The 19,555-nt window shown below is 40.0% G+C and overlaps 1 protein-coding gene across 1 annotated transcript; it reads right to left on the bottom strand.

Moving 5' to 3' along the window:
- Positions 1-5,020: 5,020 nt before the first annotated feature.
- arhgap31 (Rho GTPase activating protein 31) lies at positions 5,021-15,809 on the bottom strand. The gene is made up of 12 exons (XM_026182428.2): positions 15,372-15,809; positions 11,949-12,051; positions 11,428-11,572; positions 10,138-10,220; positions 9,906-10,013; positions 9,669-9,805; positions 9,372-9,579; positions 9,152-9,273; positions 8,879-8,926; positions 8,038-8,670; positions 7,790-7,938; positions 5,021-7,481 (listed from the first exon to the last, which is right to left on the bottom strand). The coding sequence occupies exons 1-12, from the start codon at positions 15,469-15,471 to the stop codon at positions 5,502-5,504; spliced, it is 3,816 nt and encodes a 1,271-aa protein (XP_026038213.2). The 5' UTR covers positions 15,472-15,809; the 3' UTR covers positions 5,021-5,501.
- Between the last annotated feature and the right edge of the window lie 3,746 nt (positions 15,810-19,555).

Here is a 19,555-nt window from a genome sequence, read left to right as displayed (position 1 = left end):
AGCTGTTGTTGGTGACAAAGTGTGTTGAGCTTGCTGAAGTGGCAAGGAAGAAAACCGCTCGTCATTGCCTTGAACTCCGGCTGCATTCTGCTGCAACATTTGAACCCATTCAACTGTATATAATCTGTTTAACAGCTAATCAGCAGTGTAAGATGAAGGACTGGCACGCAGCTTCACTTTTCCTCAGTCGCCCCTCGCTAATTGAATATTCAATGCGCGCACTGTGCTCTGCTTGCCTTTTTCAGTGTGCTCAGAATACGCCTTTTTAATTCTCGGCCCATACACAAGCAGTGTCAAAGGTTGAGAAATAATGAACTGCTCAGACATGGAAGAGACCTCTGCGAGCGCCACCACTGACGCAACCTGAATGCTTCCGAGGATGATTTGTCTTTTTTTCTGTCTAAATAGGTATGAGATTTGACATTTGGACAAAGAAACTTATTTGTTTTCTGTCGGCGTTTGACTGTGGCACCTGCACACAGGCCACTGATGTAAATATCAGACTTAGACATAAAAACTGGGGATAACAGAACTGTGCCGTGCGCACTGAGATGCGAAAAAGAAACATGTTGGTGTTGGTGGTGGCCTATTTATTGTGTCTAGGTTAGAAAGAAGAAAAAAAAATCAATTACACAGTTTTCATTTGCTTTTGATGGTGTTAAAAAAGACTTGTGTGTCATTGCGTTTTAAAGCATTCTGTCAGTTTCTGTTCCAGGTAGTAGCAGAATTGTTGCTGAGATGCTGCTGCAGTACGTAGACCTTATGCTGTTACTGTGTGGGCATGCAGAAGGAAACCCTTTTTTAATAATAATAATAAAAAAAGGGGGTCAGGAGAGAGTACAAGCGGTTGTCTTTCCCCTAAAGACGCACAAACACGCGCAAAGTACACGCACTAAAAACACTCTGGAACCAAAGTGACAGACAACCCGAGTGATTCTCTAGGCCGACAGATAAAGGGCACCACACCTCTACCATCTCCATCGCCTTGTATGCCAAGCAGCTGAAACACTTTCACGTGCCTGGAGCGCACACTTTCTCCGTTTTCAGCGCGTTTGTCTGTTTGTTTGTTCCGCAGCTGGGTGGCTTGCGCGGATGTGCACTGTGAAGCAGGAGCGTCACCTGGTGGCAAAGCACAGAGCCAGGAGATTAAAATGGAAGCGTGTGTTCCACCAGGCTTACAGAGTTTTGACATGAAAAATCTCGGGGGGGGGGGGGGGGGGCCCTTACAGGAATACTTCTTATTCAGGCAGCAGCACCGGTCAGCTCTGTTATTCTCCTTTCAGGGAGCTGCTTTGAAAAGGAGAGGAAAACAGAGAATTCCTATCTAACCATCTACTTGTGAAGATTGGCACTAAGATCCAGATACATTTTTTAAGAAGGGCAAAAAAACAGTCAGGAGGGCACTCTTTAAAAACCTATTAAACTGTATTCAGCCTGCATGTACCTTTCAAAGTGATAGAGAAGCAATGGTGGTCTCTTACTGTAAAGTAGAAGATGAAGTTATCACCAAAAAGTTACAAAGTTAAAGATGAAGCGTTTGTTTCAATATTTAAAGCGAACTTGGTGTACTGATCCTTTGTGCCATGTCAAAGTGGTGAAAAGGAGCGTTACACAAAATATGTGCAGCACTCATGACTTTTACCAAAATCTCAGACTTGAATCAGCTTTGTATGGGTGGGCCTTGTTACAGTCATCACCGAAAACTTTGATGATGAAATAAAATAAACAACAAGCATCTGAAAATGTTTGGTGGGTTTTTTATGGAGTCTGTGAAGTTTTGAAATGAAAACAGAATTTGCTGGTGTTGCAGCCACTGGGTCAGGGGACAATTTACTGGATGAGAAAAGAACAGACTTATATTGGATATCAGCAAATTCTCGAGTATGTAAAAAAAGAGAAAACACCAAAGACAGAAAGGGGATCATTTCCAAATGTTTACCAATATAAAACAGCAGTGGTGAAAGATCACAGAGCTAGAAGCCTTTTGAAATAACAAAGAGCTGAAAGCTGTGATTCTGAGGGGAATTATGACTAAGAACTTAAGGAACCCAAACTTTTTCTTTGGAAAATATAGCCAAATGAAAAGTTTTCTTCCTTAAAATATTTAGAAGTATTTCTTTCTTTTGCATTTTTGGGATTGGTTGCTTTCATTGTCAGGGGGTACCAAAACACTTCATGCTGTCAAAGTGGAAACGTCAGTAAACTAATAATTAACAAATAATTAAACTCTAGCTCTGAAGTGGTGAGCTGGACATGCCGTGATTTAATAACAGTCATTGACACGCTGATTTATGTAATTTTTTTTTTGGAACATTTTATTTTCATAGCTTTCTGTTGTAACAAAACTCATCTTATGTACATTACTTTAGGTGCCATAATCAGATAATTAAGGCAAAGCTCATCTCGAAGGCTCCCCCCACTCCATGATTACACGCAATTCAATCAATAATTTTCAGTATCAACAAGTATACATGAGTTACAAAGTAATTAAACACTATGACACGAATCACACATCCAGGCTGTCCAAACTACAGTATAAAAACACCGCAACTTTTAATTACATGAAGGACATCTTAAATACAATTTAACATACAAAGTGATTTAAAAAAAAATTCTTCTTTTTTTGGGCTGTTCACTCAAAAATAGCAGAAAATGTAAAACGGAGATGGTGTTATTCGACTTTTACACAAAGCACCATTAAGATCCAAGCACAGTGAATACAGTCAGCACGCACAAACTCAAGCTCCAGTTTACTGTCTGACGAGCAGCGCTGATCACATCATCAGATGACCAAATAAAACCCTCTCATTAAATCCAAAGTGAAATCCATTCAATCATATTACAGAAAAAAGTGACACAGGAATTAAAGCTCTTAATTCATGTGCTGATAGAAATTTCCTTTTAAATACTTCTTTAAAAAAAACAAACAGCCACCAGCTCTTCACTAAGCCTGTCGTTGCATGTGTAATATACAGTATCAGGTTTACGTAAAGTCACGTGAAACTTCATAAAGGAATAAATAAAGTCATTTTCCTGTAAAGGATCAGGCTTGAGATCTGTATTCAGGCTATTGAGAACAAACTAGGTTGACACAAGTATGTAAAAAGGTCATAATCTCATGCGGTGCCATCACATCGCTCACGAGTATGGGACAGGTTTCTTTCCAGTGTCTGTATTCTGACATTTTTAGAAATGAGTGTACCAGAATCCAGACAGCGCTCCTGCAGACTCAGCTCTCTCCATAACAAATGACTAACCATCAGTGATTAGTCAATGCAACCCGTGGAGCTTGCTTACAGACCGCATAGAGGAGCAGAAATCGTAAAGGTATGCTCATCTGCTGTGGGTCAATTTTTCTTCAACCTTCAGCACATTTCTGCCTTAGAGTTAAATCAGCAAACTATTCGAACAATTTGGCCTCAATAAAAATCTTGTGGGCTGGATTCTTGACTTGCAAATTGACTGGATGCAACTAACGGATAACTGAAATGTCCATATTATTATCTCACTGTTATTGTTTATCCCATGCAAAAACATGTGACAGGGCGGGTATGAACACAGGACAAGTTAACGTATCCAGATGACTGTGGTGTTGTTGGATGACTCCAGGATAATGAGACCGATCACAAGCTGGTACATTGATGATTTCATTATATTCTACTATTTTTAAAAATTGAAGATAATTATTATGATCCATGATTTTAGAAAATGTACTCATACACAGATGTTTACATCCAACATCCATTTAAATCCTGAAAAATGAAATGATAGTAAAATATTCAACTTTATGGTGGAAAAAAGTGTTTATTGACTTAACTAAACAAAAATGAAATATGATTTTGCATAAATGAGCTCTCATTTGTTTTAATTTGCTTTTTTTGTATTGTGCAATGTATTTTTCTTTAATTTTACAATTCCCCAAAACTCATGCATCAAATATCCATTCACTAGGGGTTAAGAGGGAATATCTTCAGTTTTATACATTTCTTGGAATAATTATTGATTTAAAGCTGATCTTAATAAACTGTAAAAAGCTGCGTGTAAAAAAAACAAACCCATATTCTATCATCTGTCATATTTGCACATTGATAAAGCCACCTTGAGTTTATTGTATCATGCTTTTGTTGGGGCTGCTTTGCCCTTTTCCTCAGTGTCATATTTATCTATAAAGAACAGAAACTCACTGAATCAAATGGTCTAACGGGCTGACGGGTGAGCCGCGTCTACGGCACCGCTTTGATCGTGAGTTTCAGTTTTTTTCTTCTGGAGAAAGGCTCCGCGTCCCAAAGTGCAGAACAGCATTGTTTTAAAAAACCCAGCTTTGTTCCTGCAGCGATAACTCATGTACGCAAATCATAGTATAGTTATTTTAAAATCCTACATGCTGCTGTGTGGATCCTCTAGTTTATTATTTATGTCTTCACTATGGTACATTGTGCTTATCTGCTGTCCATGTATTTCTTTAAATATGCGTGTGAGGATGGATTACCTACTTACTCCATACCAAACCTTCCTAACCTGACCATTTTGAACTAAGTGTACCTGACTTGAATATTTCCATTTCATATCTTTAAACTTCTCCATACTTCTACTTTACTGAACTACATTTCTGTTATATCAGACAGATACAGCTACTAACCCTTTTATGCACAAAAACATCTACTAATCAGTGCAACAGATATTCCCTTCGTTTTCTTTCCTACTTCGTTAATCATCTCCAGACCCCTCGGGTTTCACCTCTAACTGTGGTAGTAAAATGTGGTTTAGACACTGCTACACCAAATGACTCCATACAAGTTTAAAAGGGACATTTTTTTCAGAGGTCTGTGTTGCTGGTAACATTTTACTTTCATGTATAACTTGGATTTTGAAGCTGTGTATGGTTAAAATGGTACTTCAAGCCTCTGGATAAACAACCAGTTTTTCAACCCTGAGTTAAGATTTTGTTTTCCTTTTTTTGCGGTTTAAAAGGTCAATAGTGATTTTTCATTCATCAGAAAATATTTAGCACAGCTCACTATTCCATCTATGACAAAAGCTGCCCGGCAGCCAGTTTGCAAGTTGCAGTTTTAATAGCAAAAGGATGCTTTTCATACTTTCCAGTCTGGCAGTGATTCTCTTTGACAGGGTAGGATATATATCATAACATGCCTTGGGAATGAGACAGAATGTCTGTTATCCTAAAATGAATTTTACATAAATTTCCTAAATGAGCTAAAAACAATTAGATGACAGCAAATCAATCTCTAACACAATAGAGACCAAAATAATAGACTAATGGAGACTTAAAAAAAACATTGGTTGCAGATGTCACTCAAGGATAAATGGCACTCAGGCACATCGTGGCTTCCTTTTCCTCTTTCCCACTTACTTCCTGTTTTTAAACCGCCTTTCAAGGAATGTGTGAGTCATACAATTTACAACAGGTTATCATATCATCTTCCTTGGGATCTTGATGTATCGCATCTATTTACATACATGGTCGCTGAGTGGATCTCCAGTCACTCAATCTGCCTGTGGCTCCTGCTGTCAAATATCATCGACCTTCTCTGTGGCTGGTAGAAGCAGCTGGTTGACGTTTCCAGTCTCTGTCCGCTTTTTGGGATAGTCATTTTATTCTGAAGAGCGATCCCCTCTGTTGTCCTGAAATTTTCGGCCATCTCTTTAGAAAAGACATTCGCTGCTGACGCGTCATTCAGGCTCTTGATGGGTGAAAGGAGCTTGCCGTCATCCCCCGACGTCGGATAGTCCATGATGGGAAACGGAGGGCTGAGCAGGATAAGACTTTGAGGTCTCTGTCTGTTCCTAAAGGACGGTCTTTGTAAGAGGTTCCCTCTGCTGGGTCTGGGACAATCCACAAACACTTCCAGGCTGGGTGTGTGCCTCCTGGTTATCACAGGCAATTCTGGAGTGGATGAGATCTTCAAAGACTCGGCAGATTTCTCAACACTTGGCTGTTTTTGGAGTATGGGGGCTGGCTCTTTATTCTCCAGCTCCTCCTTTAGGTCTGACACGCTCGGAGGAGGTGCAGCATTGCTTTTCTCCGTGCTCACTTTAGGATTCTCCTTTTCTTGTTCCTCGGGTCTGCAGTGAGGTATCTGGCTGTACTGCACCTTTGGGGGGATGACAGGGACAGCTTTGGCCTGGCACGTTTTTATCATGAAGGCTGTCCGCACAGAAGACACGCTGACCGGGGCCGAGTTTCGCCGGAGAGGCGCCTGCCGATCGTTCAGAAACAGCTCCAACTCTGAGGGCAGCCCGTTGTTCACAGCTCCAGATGAGGCCATTAGCCCCCTCTGACAGGAGGAAAACTCTGATGAAGTACGGTTTTGCTGATTAGAAATGTCTCTGATATACCTATGTCCCAGATCCAAGTTAAGCGAACACGGCCTGTGTTTAGAAAAGCATTTCTCCTCTCTTTTCTCTGAAGCTGCTGCCTCATACGACATTTGTCTATTAAACCTCTGAGATGACGCTGTGTTCTTCGATTTTGTTGTGCTGCACTTTTCCGTTTGAGGTTGTGTTGTGCTATTGCTGTTCAAGCTCGACCGTGTAGGTGCCGAAGGAACGTACATCCACGTTGTTTCTGGTTTGCTGTTTGTAGTCTGAAGGAGGTTTCCTGGAGAGCATTCGGTGCTCCTGAAGAACTTGTTGTTATCAGCTTGAGGAGATGAGCTCTTCTCCACCTCTAAGCTCAAAGTTTCCCCGTGTGAGCTGAAGGGTGACAGGTGGTTAAATAAGTGCTCCAGATCAGGTGAGTGGAGTGGGCTTGTAACCCACTGCTTAGTGGAGCTAATATCCTCCCAGGGCTCCACCAGGTCCAGCTCCTCTGAAGTCCCTCCTTCATCATCGTCGAGGTTCGGCAGCTCCAGTGTGTTACGTTTCTCCTCCAAACACACTGGAAGCCTCTGAGGGATCTCCAACTCAGGAATCATAACTTTCTTCGCTCCATCACTGAAGGCATTTTGGTTCTCCTGAGGAATTTCGTGTTTGTGAGATTTGCTGTCTATATTATCTGCAACCACAAGAACATCCTCAATTCTTAAATGATTTATGACTTGGTCTGAACTGGCTTTCTTTGGACAAAGCTGGCTCTGCTTGGTGTAAACTGAGTTATCTTTGTTTAAGGGTGGGATTTTAAGATTCAGTTTCTTCTCTTTCTCATCCATCGTGTCAGTAGGCGGTGCAGTTTTGTGAAGAGACAGTAAGATGTCTGATTCTGAAGGCTGCTTCTTTGCGACGACTTCACAATCACTCCGAGAGGTATTTGAAGACTGCTCTCTACATAGCAAAGACAGAGATGGAGAGCTGCGGCTGCGCTTCGCCTTAACATCCATTGTTAACTTAGTGTTCACACAAGTGCTTGTTGAGACGTTAACTTGTTTAACATTTTCATCCAGCAGGTCAAATTCGGGTTCAGTTATTTTCAGTTCCTGGTTTAGGTCAGACCACAGGTCTTTGCCAGTAGAAGATCTCTTATCCTGGGAAGTTATAAGGGATAAGCAAGCAAAGATTAGCAAAGAGTAACAAATTACAGCAAATGTACATGAGCAAGAACAACTGGGTTACCACACTAAAACATTTCTGGTATTTTAAAGCAGTGTTATTGGGTCTGGTTAGTTCCTTTTTGTAAAAAAGGCTAAACCTGAGTAAATAACGTGACACAAAATACTAATAATACTAGCAAATACAGTACTTATTCCTTAAAAAAAATTAATTTCACAAATTATTATGGAGTGTTACACCTGAACTATAATAAAAGACAACATCTGTAATCGGAGATGATTACCAGTTGCTTCTCTGTGGGCAGGTTGTGCAGTTCTTTCCCAGAAGATGGCGCTGCATCTTTGCCTTCTCTTGCATTTGCAAGGGACTGCAGTTCCAGTTGAGAAATATTCCTCTCTCCTTGACCGTCTTGGACCATTTCTTTCCTTATATCTGAATAAAACATGTTTTTTGTTTTCATTGCAACCGGTTACACAAGTATGACTTTAGATGTGAGCAACAATTCACACAAAAAAAGGAAGATGGCCTTACCTTGTGACGATACCCTGGACGTCACCTCCTCTACGTTATTCTTCTCTGCTCTTTCCTGCCTCTTCCGTTCCAGTTGGGGGAAAGTGTTGCTCTTTCCACTGTTGCCGCTCTGCTCTGAAGTCTCTTTGCAGGGTTTCAGAGTAGCTGCTTTTTCTTTGCCGTGCCCTCTGCATGGCGTGCTGTTAGAGCTGATAACTGCTGACACACGCAGAGGTACAGACACAGCAAAAGGCTCAGATATGTTGACGGCTCTGCGCTGATGCCTCGGCGAAGACTCCAGTGGGAAGAAACTTCCTGGAAAGGAGGGTCGGGAGGAGCTGTTGTGTGAGGAAGCCGAGTACAACATCCTCCTGTTTTTTGGGGAGGTGGGCTTGTAGCCACCGAGGTCGTCACCTTTAAACACCTTGAGCTGCTCTGGCAGGTTTTTCTGAGGGGGCTCAGAGCCCTTCTGGTTCTCGCTGACATTCCAGCCACCCGTTGCCCCCCCAGTGTTCTTCCCTTTAAACTCCCAGTTTTGATCATGTTCGCTGATGTCACAGAGCGAGTCGGATCCCAGCGTTCTGGATTTTACATCCGGAATGAAAATACTGCCTGGTCCACCAGCTGGACTATTGCTTCCTGTTCTGTCATCATCTGCAATTCAAAGTCCAAAAGTGATAAATATTAGCATAAGAAAATGTCATGCCCTTTTACACACACGATTTCTGAGAACTACAGTATATGCAATGGTACTCTCTTATAACGAGGCAAAGAGAAAGTCTTTTGCTAAATTAAAACATCCAAAATTTATGCAGTTTGTTTCAGTTCCATGCAAATAGTTACAACAAGGTTTAAGCCCCACCTGTGTACAAGGACTCCATGCTCCTGGATGGACGGAGAGCAGCTTTTTCTGTAAGAAAACAAAAAAGAAATATTAAATTAACACTAACTAGCATGGGCTGGATATTCGCTTTAAGGCCTGCATAATTTTGAAACATCATTAAAGAAGGTCAAAGGAAAAGGCAAATCATGTTGTCCAACTGTTTCTAACTTGCTTGGCTGTTCATGTTGCCCGGTGGGGACGTATATTTAGCTAGTTTTCCTTTAAATAGTTCTCTCCTGTGGGAATCTTTACCTGTCATTCCCTGTGCTCTTATGAGCACACTGCCATTCCGGCTAAGTTTTCCCTTTGGGTCCAAAGACCTTCCGATGTTAAAGATAGACTTCCACTTCTTCGATTTCCCAGAAAACTTTCTCCTGACAAACGAAGAGAGAAGATTAAGCTCACTGGCATCTGTCACATGTCACAGCATCACAGCACTTTAAACACACGTGAGGCTGAGGCCAAATCTTACTTGTTGTCTGATATGTCTATGACGGTGTGATAGAGCGTGGCCGTGCTTGTATCAGGCAAACTGTTCTCTCGCTGGCGTTCTTTATGGAGAGGGTGGTCTGGACTTAAGGAGCGAGCCTGAGCTTCTTCCAAACTCATCAACTTCATTGGCCCACACTGGCCACTGATGGGGAGCGTGGCGTACTTTTCCCCACACTTCGAAACCGGTCCTGGAGAAATATAAAATGTTGTTTTTTGCGCTGGTAACTGAGAAAATGCTTCAGCTCAACATTTCTCCTCAGCAAAAGAAGTGTCATACCTTCTTTGACTTGAATTTGTTCACTGCTGAAGATCTGATCTGCGTGGTTTAAAATAAACTCAACCACCGACTGTTGTATCCGCACCTCCTGGAAAGCCATGTCTCCATTACCAGATGAAGCCTCAATGTCTTTAGATCTAAAAAAGGAAATACAAAAACAAGTGTTGAAACCCAACAGTAAAAACTTGCATTGACACTGGATGGCGTATAATGTGTCTCAACCACATCTAAACGCACCTCAGCAGATTTGGAGCCCACACCAAAGCAAGGTTACGTGTATGCATGTTTGTTTGGGTGCTCAGGGTAGCGAGGTGAGACAAGTGCTTTGCAAGGTACTCCAGAGTCCTAAGGATAGGTGAGAAAAAATGTGTTTTCACACTTATTTAAACACGATTAGTCAAACACAGTAAAGAGTTTGTCAGCAGGACGACTGTCACATCCATTAAAGTTTAAGAAGTTAAAGGTTCACCTGAAGTGAGCAGTCGGCAGTTCTTTGATGACCTTCTGAATGTGTAAAAGTCTCTCATGATCGTCCTGGACTGAGACCACTTCCTGCATGCGAACCGCACAAAATAATTCACGTCAGCCTAATTTTGTTACTTTGAGATACATGAACGCCAGCATTCTTTTAAGTATATGTTAGAGGAAGTACATTAGAAGATTGTTTGAATTATAGAGTACCATTATATTTTAAAAAAAGCATTAGCGTTTTCTCTGCAGCTCTCTAATCATTAATCAGAGAAAACCTTAATATAGCTGCAGAACGACTAGATTGCCCTGCACTAAAACAACATTGAACTTTCTTTTTCTTTTCTTTTTTTTTATCTTAGATTACACTCGATATGATTAATGTTATAATTATCTGTAGGGTAAAAAAAAAATCTAGCTGTCAGGGCTGTTAGCCCTGTTAACAGACAAGCATAGGTTGGTATGTTTGCTGTAAAACTAATGCAGTGGAGCTTCAAACAGCTGAGCTTTTGTAAGTTGCATTTAACTCAAACAGTCAAAGTACAAACCGTCCACCTAAAAATAACGTTTTATGCAAAAAAAGGAGCAACGTTTGCAATCTGAAAGCAATTTAGCACCAACTTTGTTCTTTTAAAGAAAACAATAAAGTTTTCTAAACTGTTCTTATGATGTTTTTAGTGCACCGTGCGAAGGGCAGATTTTTCCTAAAACACTGGAGTCCTGCAGTTTTTCAGGAACCAGCGGCACGAAATGTACGAATGCCAAGGTATGCAAATGCCCCGTGAAAGTACACAGAACGCTGGGCAGAAAATATGATCCTGATCTTAGAGTTTGATATTCCTGTTTCCTTCTTTCCTACTTTCTTGCCTGCATTTTATCCAGAAAATTCACAAATGTTCGGTGCTAAAAATCTGAATTTATGAAGATGTGATTACACTTTAACTGTGTTTTTCTAACTTCGTTGTGCATCTTATGCAACAGTGAAACAGACAAGATGTTTTTCATCTTTAAATTAAGTTTTTTTCATGAGTAACACATTTTTTGGAAGTGGTTATTGTTGTCATTACTGTAAAATTACAGCTGTTATAAACATGAAAAACTCTTTATGAATAGTGTCATTAGGTCAAAAAATACCATTTAAATGCAAATTAGCCAATATGAAGCTGATATCTGCTAATTGTACCCTTGTGAGTGACATATGAGCAGCTGAACGTGCAGTCAAACCACTTCTGTGTCACACAGGATCCCCCCTCCCCCATCACGACAGCAGATGTGACTTGAATGTACTCACGGTGAATTTGCTGTAAAGCTCATATGTGAGCAGAGGATTGGGTAGCTCCCTGAAGTACAGCTTACATAAGGAACCCACACAGTGGATGTCCTGGAGGTACACTTCCTTTGTAAGGTCAGGGCACGCCTCAGAACAAAATTCCTGCCTACACACAAACACACACACAGACTTAGCTGAATGCTTTGATTGTTTAACACCCCTGCTAACTACGATTGCAGAATGTAGCTGGTAAGATTTAAGTCTATTCAGTTGACTTGTGTTATTTTGGGGGGGGAAAAATCACCAGCAAAGATGCAAAAAAGATGCAAAAAAGATCTAAGGAAACACTTGCATAACGCAGATGATTTATGTGTGTTGTTTCTTTCAAGAAGAATACATACACCAGTAACTGTTCAGAGAAGCTGCATATAAACAGAGGCGATACATACAGACCATCAGGATTAGTCTAAGATTTTAAATCGTAATTCTTAGCATGTCATGTCTAATTGTTGCAAATCTTCAAAAAAGTATGGTAGGAGTACCTGAGACGCTGGATATTTGAGGTAACCCCCGACAGTCTGTAGATCCCGTCCACAATCCCATGTTTCTCAATAAACTCTGCACATTTCTTCAGGACCTGAGGAACTTCATTAAAGAAACAATGTTAATTGTAGAGAAACCTGAACGATTATATTTCATCGTGTTTCACCTTTTTTTTTTTCCTTTACACATATCCACATTGCATTAATCGGAAAAGCAAGGGGAGGAAATTGCTATACGTTTAACTTTCCACAGTAACAATGCATACGGTCGACTTCATGGTATGTGGTTTGTTCCACTATGACCGTTTTCGACTCCTTGGGGCTGGTGATTGTAGGTGGACAGGAAGTTAAAAATGGTTTGTTTGTTTCAGAGGAAAGTTGACACACCCAGTCCTTGTAGCTGGGATTACTTACGACATTTCCTCTAATAGAAAACGGCTTTTGAAATGTTACCACTGACCTGCGCAGCTTTCTAAACGACGGCACATCACCTTCTGAACACAACTTTGTCTTGCTCCACTATTTTAAAACCTTATGAGAATGGACTGCAACCATACGATCCGATCGCAGCTTCCCTTTAACTAATTATGAAAATAAAAATTGACTGCAAGTCACTTCCTGGGTCAGCTTACTCTTGCTTTAAAAAACTTCTGAATAATAGAAATGACCTCCAACATTTAATCAGATTTTTCATCTTCCGAGTTTCACGCAGATCAGCAAACTGCTGTCATTAATTATTATCATTAATTAACTGTGCATTATGAAGGTTTATAGAATGTATTTGACATGTTGATTTGTCGTACTTAAAGATGAAAGAATTTAATTAAGGCATTATTATTTTAAATTAGTATTTAAGGTTCCTATACTGACTTACAAGTCTTAAAAGTATATTGCTACTTATGACTGAATGTCAGTCCCCAACTTATTCCATTTGTAGTTATATTGACTGTACAGTAGTGTAAACGCTTGCTGATGTTAGCCTATCAGAAAACGTATGATAGTGGCAGGTGTTGAACTGTTTAACTGTGTCTTGTCAGTTTCATAGGCTAAATAGTCAAAGTGTGACAGGAAACTGAAAGCAGTGTCCGAAATCAACTTTTTGACTTATTGCCAAAGGAACTGGTAGCTTGGAAAAAAGCCATGCATATTTTTCACCACCACAGTTCCTGAAGAATTTCTTTTTCATAGATACTTACATATACACACTTGCCATTGCTGCAAAACTACGTTATTAGGTTGAATACAAACTTAAAGAAGAGGCCATAATATACTTTATTACAATATTGTGACATTATTGTGTTATGTTGTAAAATAAACACACTGCCCCATAGAAGGACAGACTTCTTTAGTCTCTACAAAGTTTAGTCTTTATACTTATCTTTATACTCACTCATTAACTACTTCCATATAGCTTAGAGAAATTAGCATTGGAAAAAAAATGCAACTTAAACATAAACACAGGTCTCAGGAAGCTAAAGGTTACATTCCAAATTAAAAGTCTACTCATATCTGTTGATTGGAAGGTGTTCTTTTAGGACTCTGACTGATAAGGGCTGAAATAGTAAAAAAAATAAAATAAGCATACCATGTTTTTGTTTGCCTGAAATAAAAGTTTGAATATAAAACAAATTAAAAAGTTTTAATCAACATTTAGCTTTTTTAGATATTGAATTTTATGTAATGTTTCAGTTTTTTTCGTACAAAACGAAGGATCTCGCAAACAAAACATAGACTGTGTCCTCAACAAAATGAATGCCTGAATATTACTTGCAGGAGTTAGTCTCTCATTCATCACCACAGACACCAACAATCTGCTATTTAAATTCTCTTCCTTCTGACTTAATTGGACTTTTAATAGCATGCTTGTGGTTAAATTCTGGACGATGAGGCACTCTGGAGTTTCCATTTTGTGCCTCCGCGTTTCCCGACTTAGAGAAGATTTCTGCCTCTCGCAGAAGGACAAAACGCAATTTGATTTTCATCTGTTTTACAAAGAAGCCTCGGAAACAGGATTTGACTGCATGTGGCAACAAATCAATACACGAAACTTTGTAAAAAAACAGGTATTTGCACGTCTTGCTACTGTCATCTTAAATGTTTCATTAAACACTGAACATGTTACAGAAACAGTTGTACGTGGACCAAAGTATTTGATGCTGTTATTTTACAGAGCCAACATCACATTCCTAATGTGAAAAACTGAAAAAAACCTTACTTCATCTAGACAGGAAGTGTATGTTTTAAACTTTCTTGGCATCAAATCAATATTTATTCATTAAATATTATCAACTATTATTTATCATTTGTTTTTTTTGACAGTTTAGATTAAAGTTAATCTTAAAAATGCAAAAGTTGAGAGTATTTTCTGTCAAATACCATTTATTGTAGATGTACAAGTGTGCTGAATGCATTATTGTCACTTGTGCACAACGCTGTGCTTTTAAAGCTGTTTCAGCACTTAACCATACCAAGAAGAGCAATACAGAAAACACTTTCAAATGCGTCAAAATATATAGGTTTTTGAGCCTTTACTCAACTTATCATCTATGTTGTGTTGCTGTGAGTTTGCCGGTTGCTCTCAGGGGTGTTCAGCTACTTTCATGGAGAGTCACTAAGAGTACAAAAGCCCAATATGCTTCCATGACATAGGAGTACAACCTATACCTCCTCCCTCACTTCCTGTGTTGAATACCCCGCCTTGCAGTGTGTCCACTGTAACAGGTCATCTTTAAAGTTACCCTCTGCGTAGCTATTCATATCTGCACGTGGGAGGGTTTTTTCTTCACTCTTTTCATATTTAACATATGATGTCAAACCTCGCATATGACGGTGGTGATAAAAGAACGAGGATGACATAAACGGACACGAAAAACCCCAGAAAGCTAATGAAAACCCGGTTAGTTGAACAATCTGTTGAATGAGTCGGGAAGTCTTTGTTTCTGGTCTGTTTTTCTTGGCTCGTTATTTTCTCACAGAAGCAGGGAGCCGCAGTCCTAGCAAGTCTTTTGGTAGGCACAGAATTACTCATAGGAACTATAGCCACCATAGGAAACTGACACAAAAATGTAAGAGCCACACCCAACGTCGCAAATGACCATTTAATTTAGTCAGTGGGTGAATGAATGACCTTACTAAATGTAAAAAACTTGGATACATACAGTGTGTATATGTAACCGCTGAACAAAGACTGTGTTTATTACATGAAGGAATGTTTTGTCTTCTACTCATACAATTTTTCTGTTAAAATAGCTACAACAACATAAGAAACGACTAGTAAAGCCTATTACCCTCATTATCTTCATTAGCCTCTATCTGTATGGGAAATACTTATTAATAGGAATAGTTTGAAGTTTAGCAACAGTTCTGGTAAAGTAGAATTAGATTTCAAGGAAGCAATTTTTAAAAAGAAAGAAAAGAGTTTACCATCTTGTCCTGAATTCTGGAGATGTTCTATCAGGTCACAGCCGAACGCATTTTCACTTCCTTTCTTCTTGGTCTTCTGCTTCGTCCCTTTATTCTTCATGTGGATCCAGTTAGTAGTCCAGATGATTAAAGCAAAAGGTTCCTTGAGAGCACACCGAATGATCCATATGACCTCAAGAAAGTTGAGTTAGTAGATCAAAAAGCAGCCACATAGAAATCCCAGCAAACAGCTCCCAAAAAATCTGCATCCGCTCACATTCTGTCTGACCACACTGCTGGAAGAGGAGAGGAGAAGTGACGTCACTTTTTAAACTTGAAGTCCTTTAGAGTGTTGTCACTTTAACAGAAGACCAAACACAAAAAAGACACGGTGTGACTGTTGGTTCTCTAGAATGTGGCATTATCTCTGAAAGCTCTGCAGAAACTGTGTTAGGATCCGTCGGTTTCCTGTCGTTTTTCTTTAACCCCCAACCAGTCTCGCTCTGCTCCTTCTTTCTCCTCCTCTTTTCCTTCATTCCACACTGTCTCCTTTTCTTCACAGATTCTCTGTAGCTAAGACGAACATGCGTCAAGAGGGGCAAGAACCCCCCCAATGAAGAATGGCCCTAGTTTTACACAGATTTCTCTAATTTCACAAATAAATACATTCACGTAAACGTGTTGATTTGTGGCAGTGGTATGCCTGGGATTTTTTAAATGCTGAGACTATGCAAGGGGAGGGATGTGACGTTAAGGGAGTGAGAACAGCTGACACTTGTGTTTCTCTCCTAGTTTAGTAATTACTCTCTTCTTCTCTGTATTTTTTTTTTGATGTGCCCAAACCTGGAGCTAACGGGAAAACTTCTCTCTGCCTTCCTGAATGCTCCCAATGTATACAGTTTCCTGTGCAAAGAGCCCCGGCTCGAAAACAAAAACAGACGGGTTCTGAAGGAAGAGGGAAATGGGAGTTGACTGAAGTAAGGGCCTGAAGGGCACAGATGGGAAATGGGGGGAAATGGGGAGGGGTGGCGTGGCGAGATGGACAACACATGGTTCTTGTTACTAACTGCTACATATGTAATCTTTGTCTTTTTCAGTTCAGTTTCTATTCAAACAAATAATGAATTAATGGCTAAAACACTGAGTCGTGTTAGTTATAGAATGTAAATGATTTCTATGTAATATTTTCCATGTAATACAAACACAATTGCAGGGGTCATTATGCCCAACTCCATAAATAGTGAGTCTATACATTCACCTGCCACAATATAAGGTACACCTTATATGTATTGGGTTGGGCCCTACTTTTGCCTTTAGAACTGCCTTAATTTTTCATGGAAACATTCCAGGGTTTTGTCCGTATAAATATGACAGCATCACACAGTTATTGCAGATTTGTCAGCTGTACATCCATGAGGTGAATCTCCTGCTTCTCTCCAGACATCAGAAGATGAGTACGCTGTAGCCCTAAAAGTATGGGCATGGTCAGCATAATATTCAGGTAGGCTGTGGTGTTTATGCTCAGTTGTTACTAAGAGGCCCATAGACCACTACACCACTGACATCATTATGAACTCTAAATCCACAATTTCTTGTTTTTCAGACTATTCTCTGTAACCCATAGAGGTGATTGTGTGGGACAAAATGCCAGATCAGCGATTTGTACAACAACCATTCTATGTTCAAAATGACTGAAATCAGCTGCTACCCCATTCTGATGCTCGGTGTGAACTACAGCAAATCATCTTGACCATGACTACATGCCTTAATGCGTTTAGTCACTGTGATATGATTATACCTAATAAAATGGCCAGTGAGTGCATTCTTGAGCGTTGTGGAACTCTGACGGTTTAACAGGGAAAATTACAGACCCCAAGAAACATATTCCGCAAATGAGGCTTGGAATTTTAAAGCCGTGAAAAACTGAATTTTCCATGAAGTGACATTTTTGGACATAATCGCCGATTCCCCCTGACAAACCACCGAGTGCAATGATTTATTAACTGTAGACATTTATCGAATTAAAACCATTTACTCCTGCCAGAAAAACATGCATATGCAGACACCAAAGAGCATGTTAAACCAGCCTTACGTAACTTGAAAAACTGATTTGGAGTAAAAGCAACTTTTTCCTATACAGAAATAAAAAGCTATAAAATAACAAGCTGCAAACCAAACATTAAAAACATAAGCCTGGTATCACTTTTTAATGGTAAACCAGATAGGGAGTAGTGCTGCCTTTTACACGTCTAGGAGATATGCAGTAACGTTAGCATTAATCTAGAGTTTTGCTTTTTGTCCACCCCATAACTTAAGCCTAATAAGTCTAATAATCATGCTTCTTTTAGCTGTGTTCTGGCCTCCTCCTGCTCCCTGGGGAAATATCTGGCTCCTTGGCTGTTAAATGCTCGGCTCTGTTTACCAGCTCATTGCTGACATTGTCTGCCTCCCGCCCAGTCGCTAACACAAGCAGTGTGAGTGAACCAAAGTAAAATAACAGGCCGGAAAACCAAAACAATGAGTTGACAGAAGCTCGAATTCTCAGTAGAGCAGAGAGAAAACGGCAGACTTGGGTGATGATTCTATGCGGATTCTTTACATACAAATAATCCTTTCTTTCTCTAAAACATTAACCACCACTTTTTACTACAGCTGTCAAAAATGCCAGTTTCCATGTCTTTCTTTTTTTTTTTTTCCCTCTGAGAACATTTTGTTAATCCATCCATCTGTTCTCACTTCTACGTATTTATGAAAAGAAGGAATCATTTTCCCAGGATCTATTTGTTCTAAACAGACATGGCTGATACTGACATCCAGGCACAAACACACCTACACACACACACACACACACAAAATTCTGATTCAACTCATCTGACCTGCGTAACTGAACAGTTTGAAACAACTGGAGCAAAAAGAGGAAACTTCCACATACTTAAATGACTGTTCTGCTACAAATAGAAATGAGAACATCTGACAAAGGAGCTCTTACACAAGCCATATAGTATTTAAAAGCAAGAACAACGAGGTACACACAGCAGGTAGCTGTGGACCTTTTTTTTTTTAATATCTGCACTGTGTGGTTTGTTGAGTAGATCACAGCTCGCAGAGTTGATATTTTTGTGAGTGTTTTGTGAATGTCACATGTGAGCTACATGACCAAGCTTGGCCTCAGCAAGACAAAGCTTTCATTCTGCACCATAGGAAGAGGAGATGACATCATGCTGTTCATACAAAGCCTCAGACATCCCGCTCTTTCTTTGCACTGGTTAATAATAAAAAAAGTGTCTATGCTAAGAGACCATTTCATTGTGTGTGCGACTAATAAGGAGTTATTCTTGTCCTTACTTTGAGTCTTTTAGAACAAGTTCTCCATGTTCTCAGAGTGATGCAATGCCTTGGTAGATCTGCAGCACAATTTGGCTCCAGCTAAATGTGGAAGAAGGGAAATGACACAACTAGGTAGAAAATGTTCTTTATATATACAAAAAACTGTTGATTTTGCATGAGGATATAAGGTTTTCAAGACAGAAGATTGATATTTCAGCTGTATTTGATGCGAGACAGGTGGCTATGTTGGCTTTAGTGATTTAAATAGGCGTGAGGTGCTATGTCAATTTGCTTAAACTATATCAACAGAGAGTCTAACCCTTTGTTTGCATAGCCTATTCACGCCAAACCTGATTAGGCCATGTTTTCTAACTAAGCAGGAATATTAGAATCCTAGAAAATAAGATATAAGTTTACATTATTTGAACATCAAGAAAGATCATTTATTGTTTTATTTTCTTTTATTGTTCCATGTCTGAGCTTAATCCTGTTATTATTATTATAATGAATTGAGGCCACTGTTGTCCCAGTTGTTTGGCAATAAATGCAATTTTCTTAAATACCTTGAGATGTCCTCTTTAAACTGGAAGTTGTGCTCTCCACGCCCTCCTCTGGTCAAATCTTTGCACTACAGCAAGTTGCACAGTGAGGTTGTGCTTCTTATGTAATGCACAGTTACAACAAATATGCATAGGGGCGACCGTGGCTCAGGGGGTTGAGAATCGCATCTGTAACCGGAAGGTCGCCGGTTCGATCCCTGGGCTCTCTGTCCTGGTCGTTGTGTCCCTGGGCAAGACACTTTACCCTACTTGCCTACTGGTGATGGCCAGAGGGGCCGATGGCGCGATATGGCAGCCTCGCTTCTGTCAGTCTGCCCC

This window comes from Astatotilapia calliptera, chromosome 10, assembly GCF_964374335.1.
Source record: "Astatotilapia calliptera chromosome 10, fAstCal68.1, whole genome shotgun sequence".
Lineage (NCBI taxonomy): Eukaryota > Metazoa > Chordata > Actinopteri > Cichliformes > Cichlidae > Astatotilapia > Astatotilapia calliptera.
Note: the sequence above shows the minus strand (reverse complement) of the source record. Positions and strands in the feature narration are given on the sequence as shown.

Excerpts from the sequence above, each read along its gene's own strand:
- arhgap31 (XM_026182428.2), bottom strand. The coding sequence starts at position 15,471 with ATGAAGAATAAAGGGACGAAGCAGAAGACCAAGAAGAAAGGAAGTGAA. Across the intron at positions 10,014-10,137 it reads CTGCCGACTGCTCACTTCAG|GACTCTGGAGTACCTTGCAA; the intron begins GTGAACCTTTAA and ends ACCTATCCTTAG. Across the intron at positions 8,927-9,151 it reads AAGAGCACAGGGAATGACAG|AAAAAGCTGCTCTCCGTCCA; the intron begins GTAAAGATTCCC and ends GTTTTCTTACAG.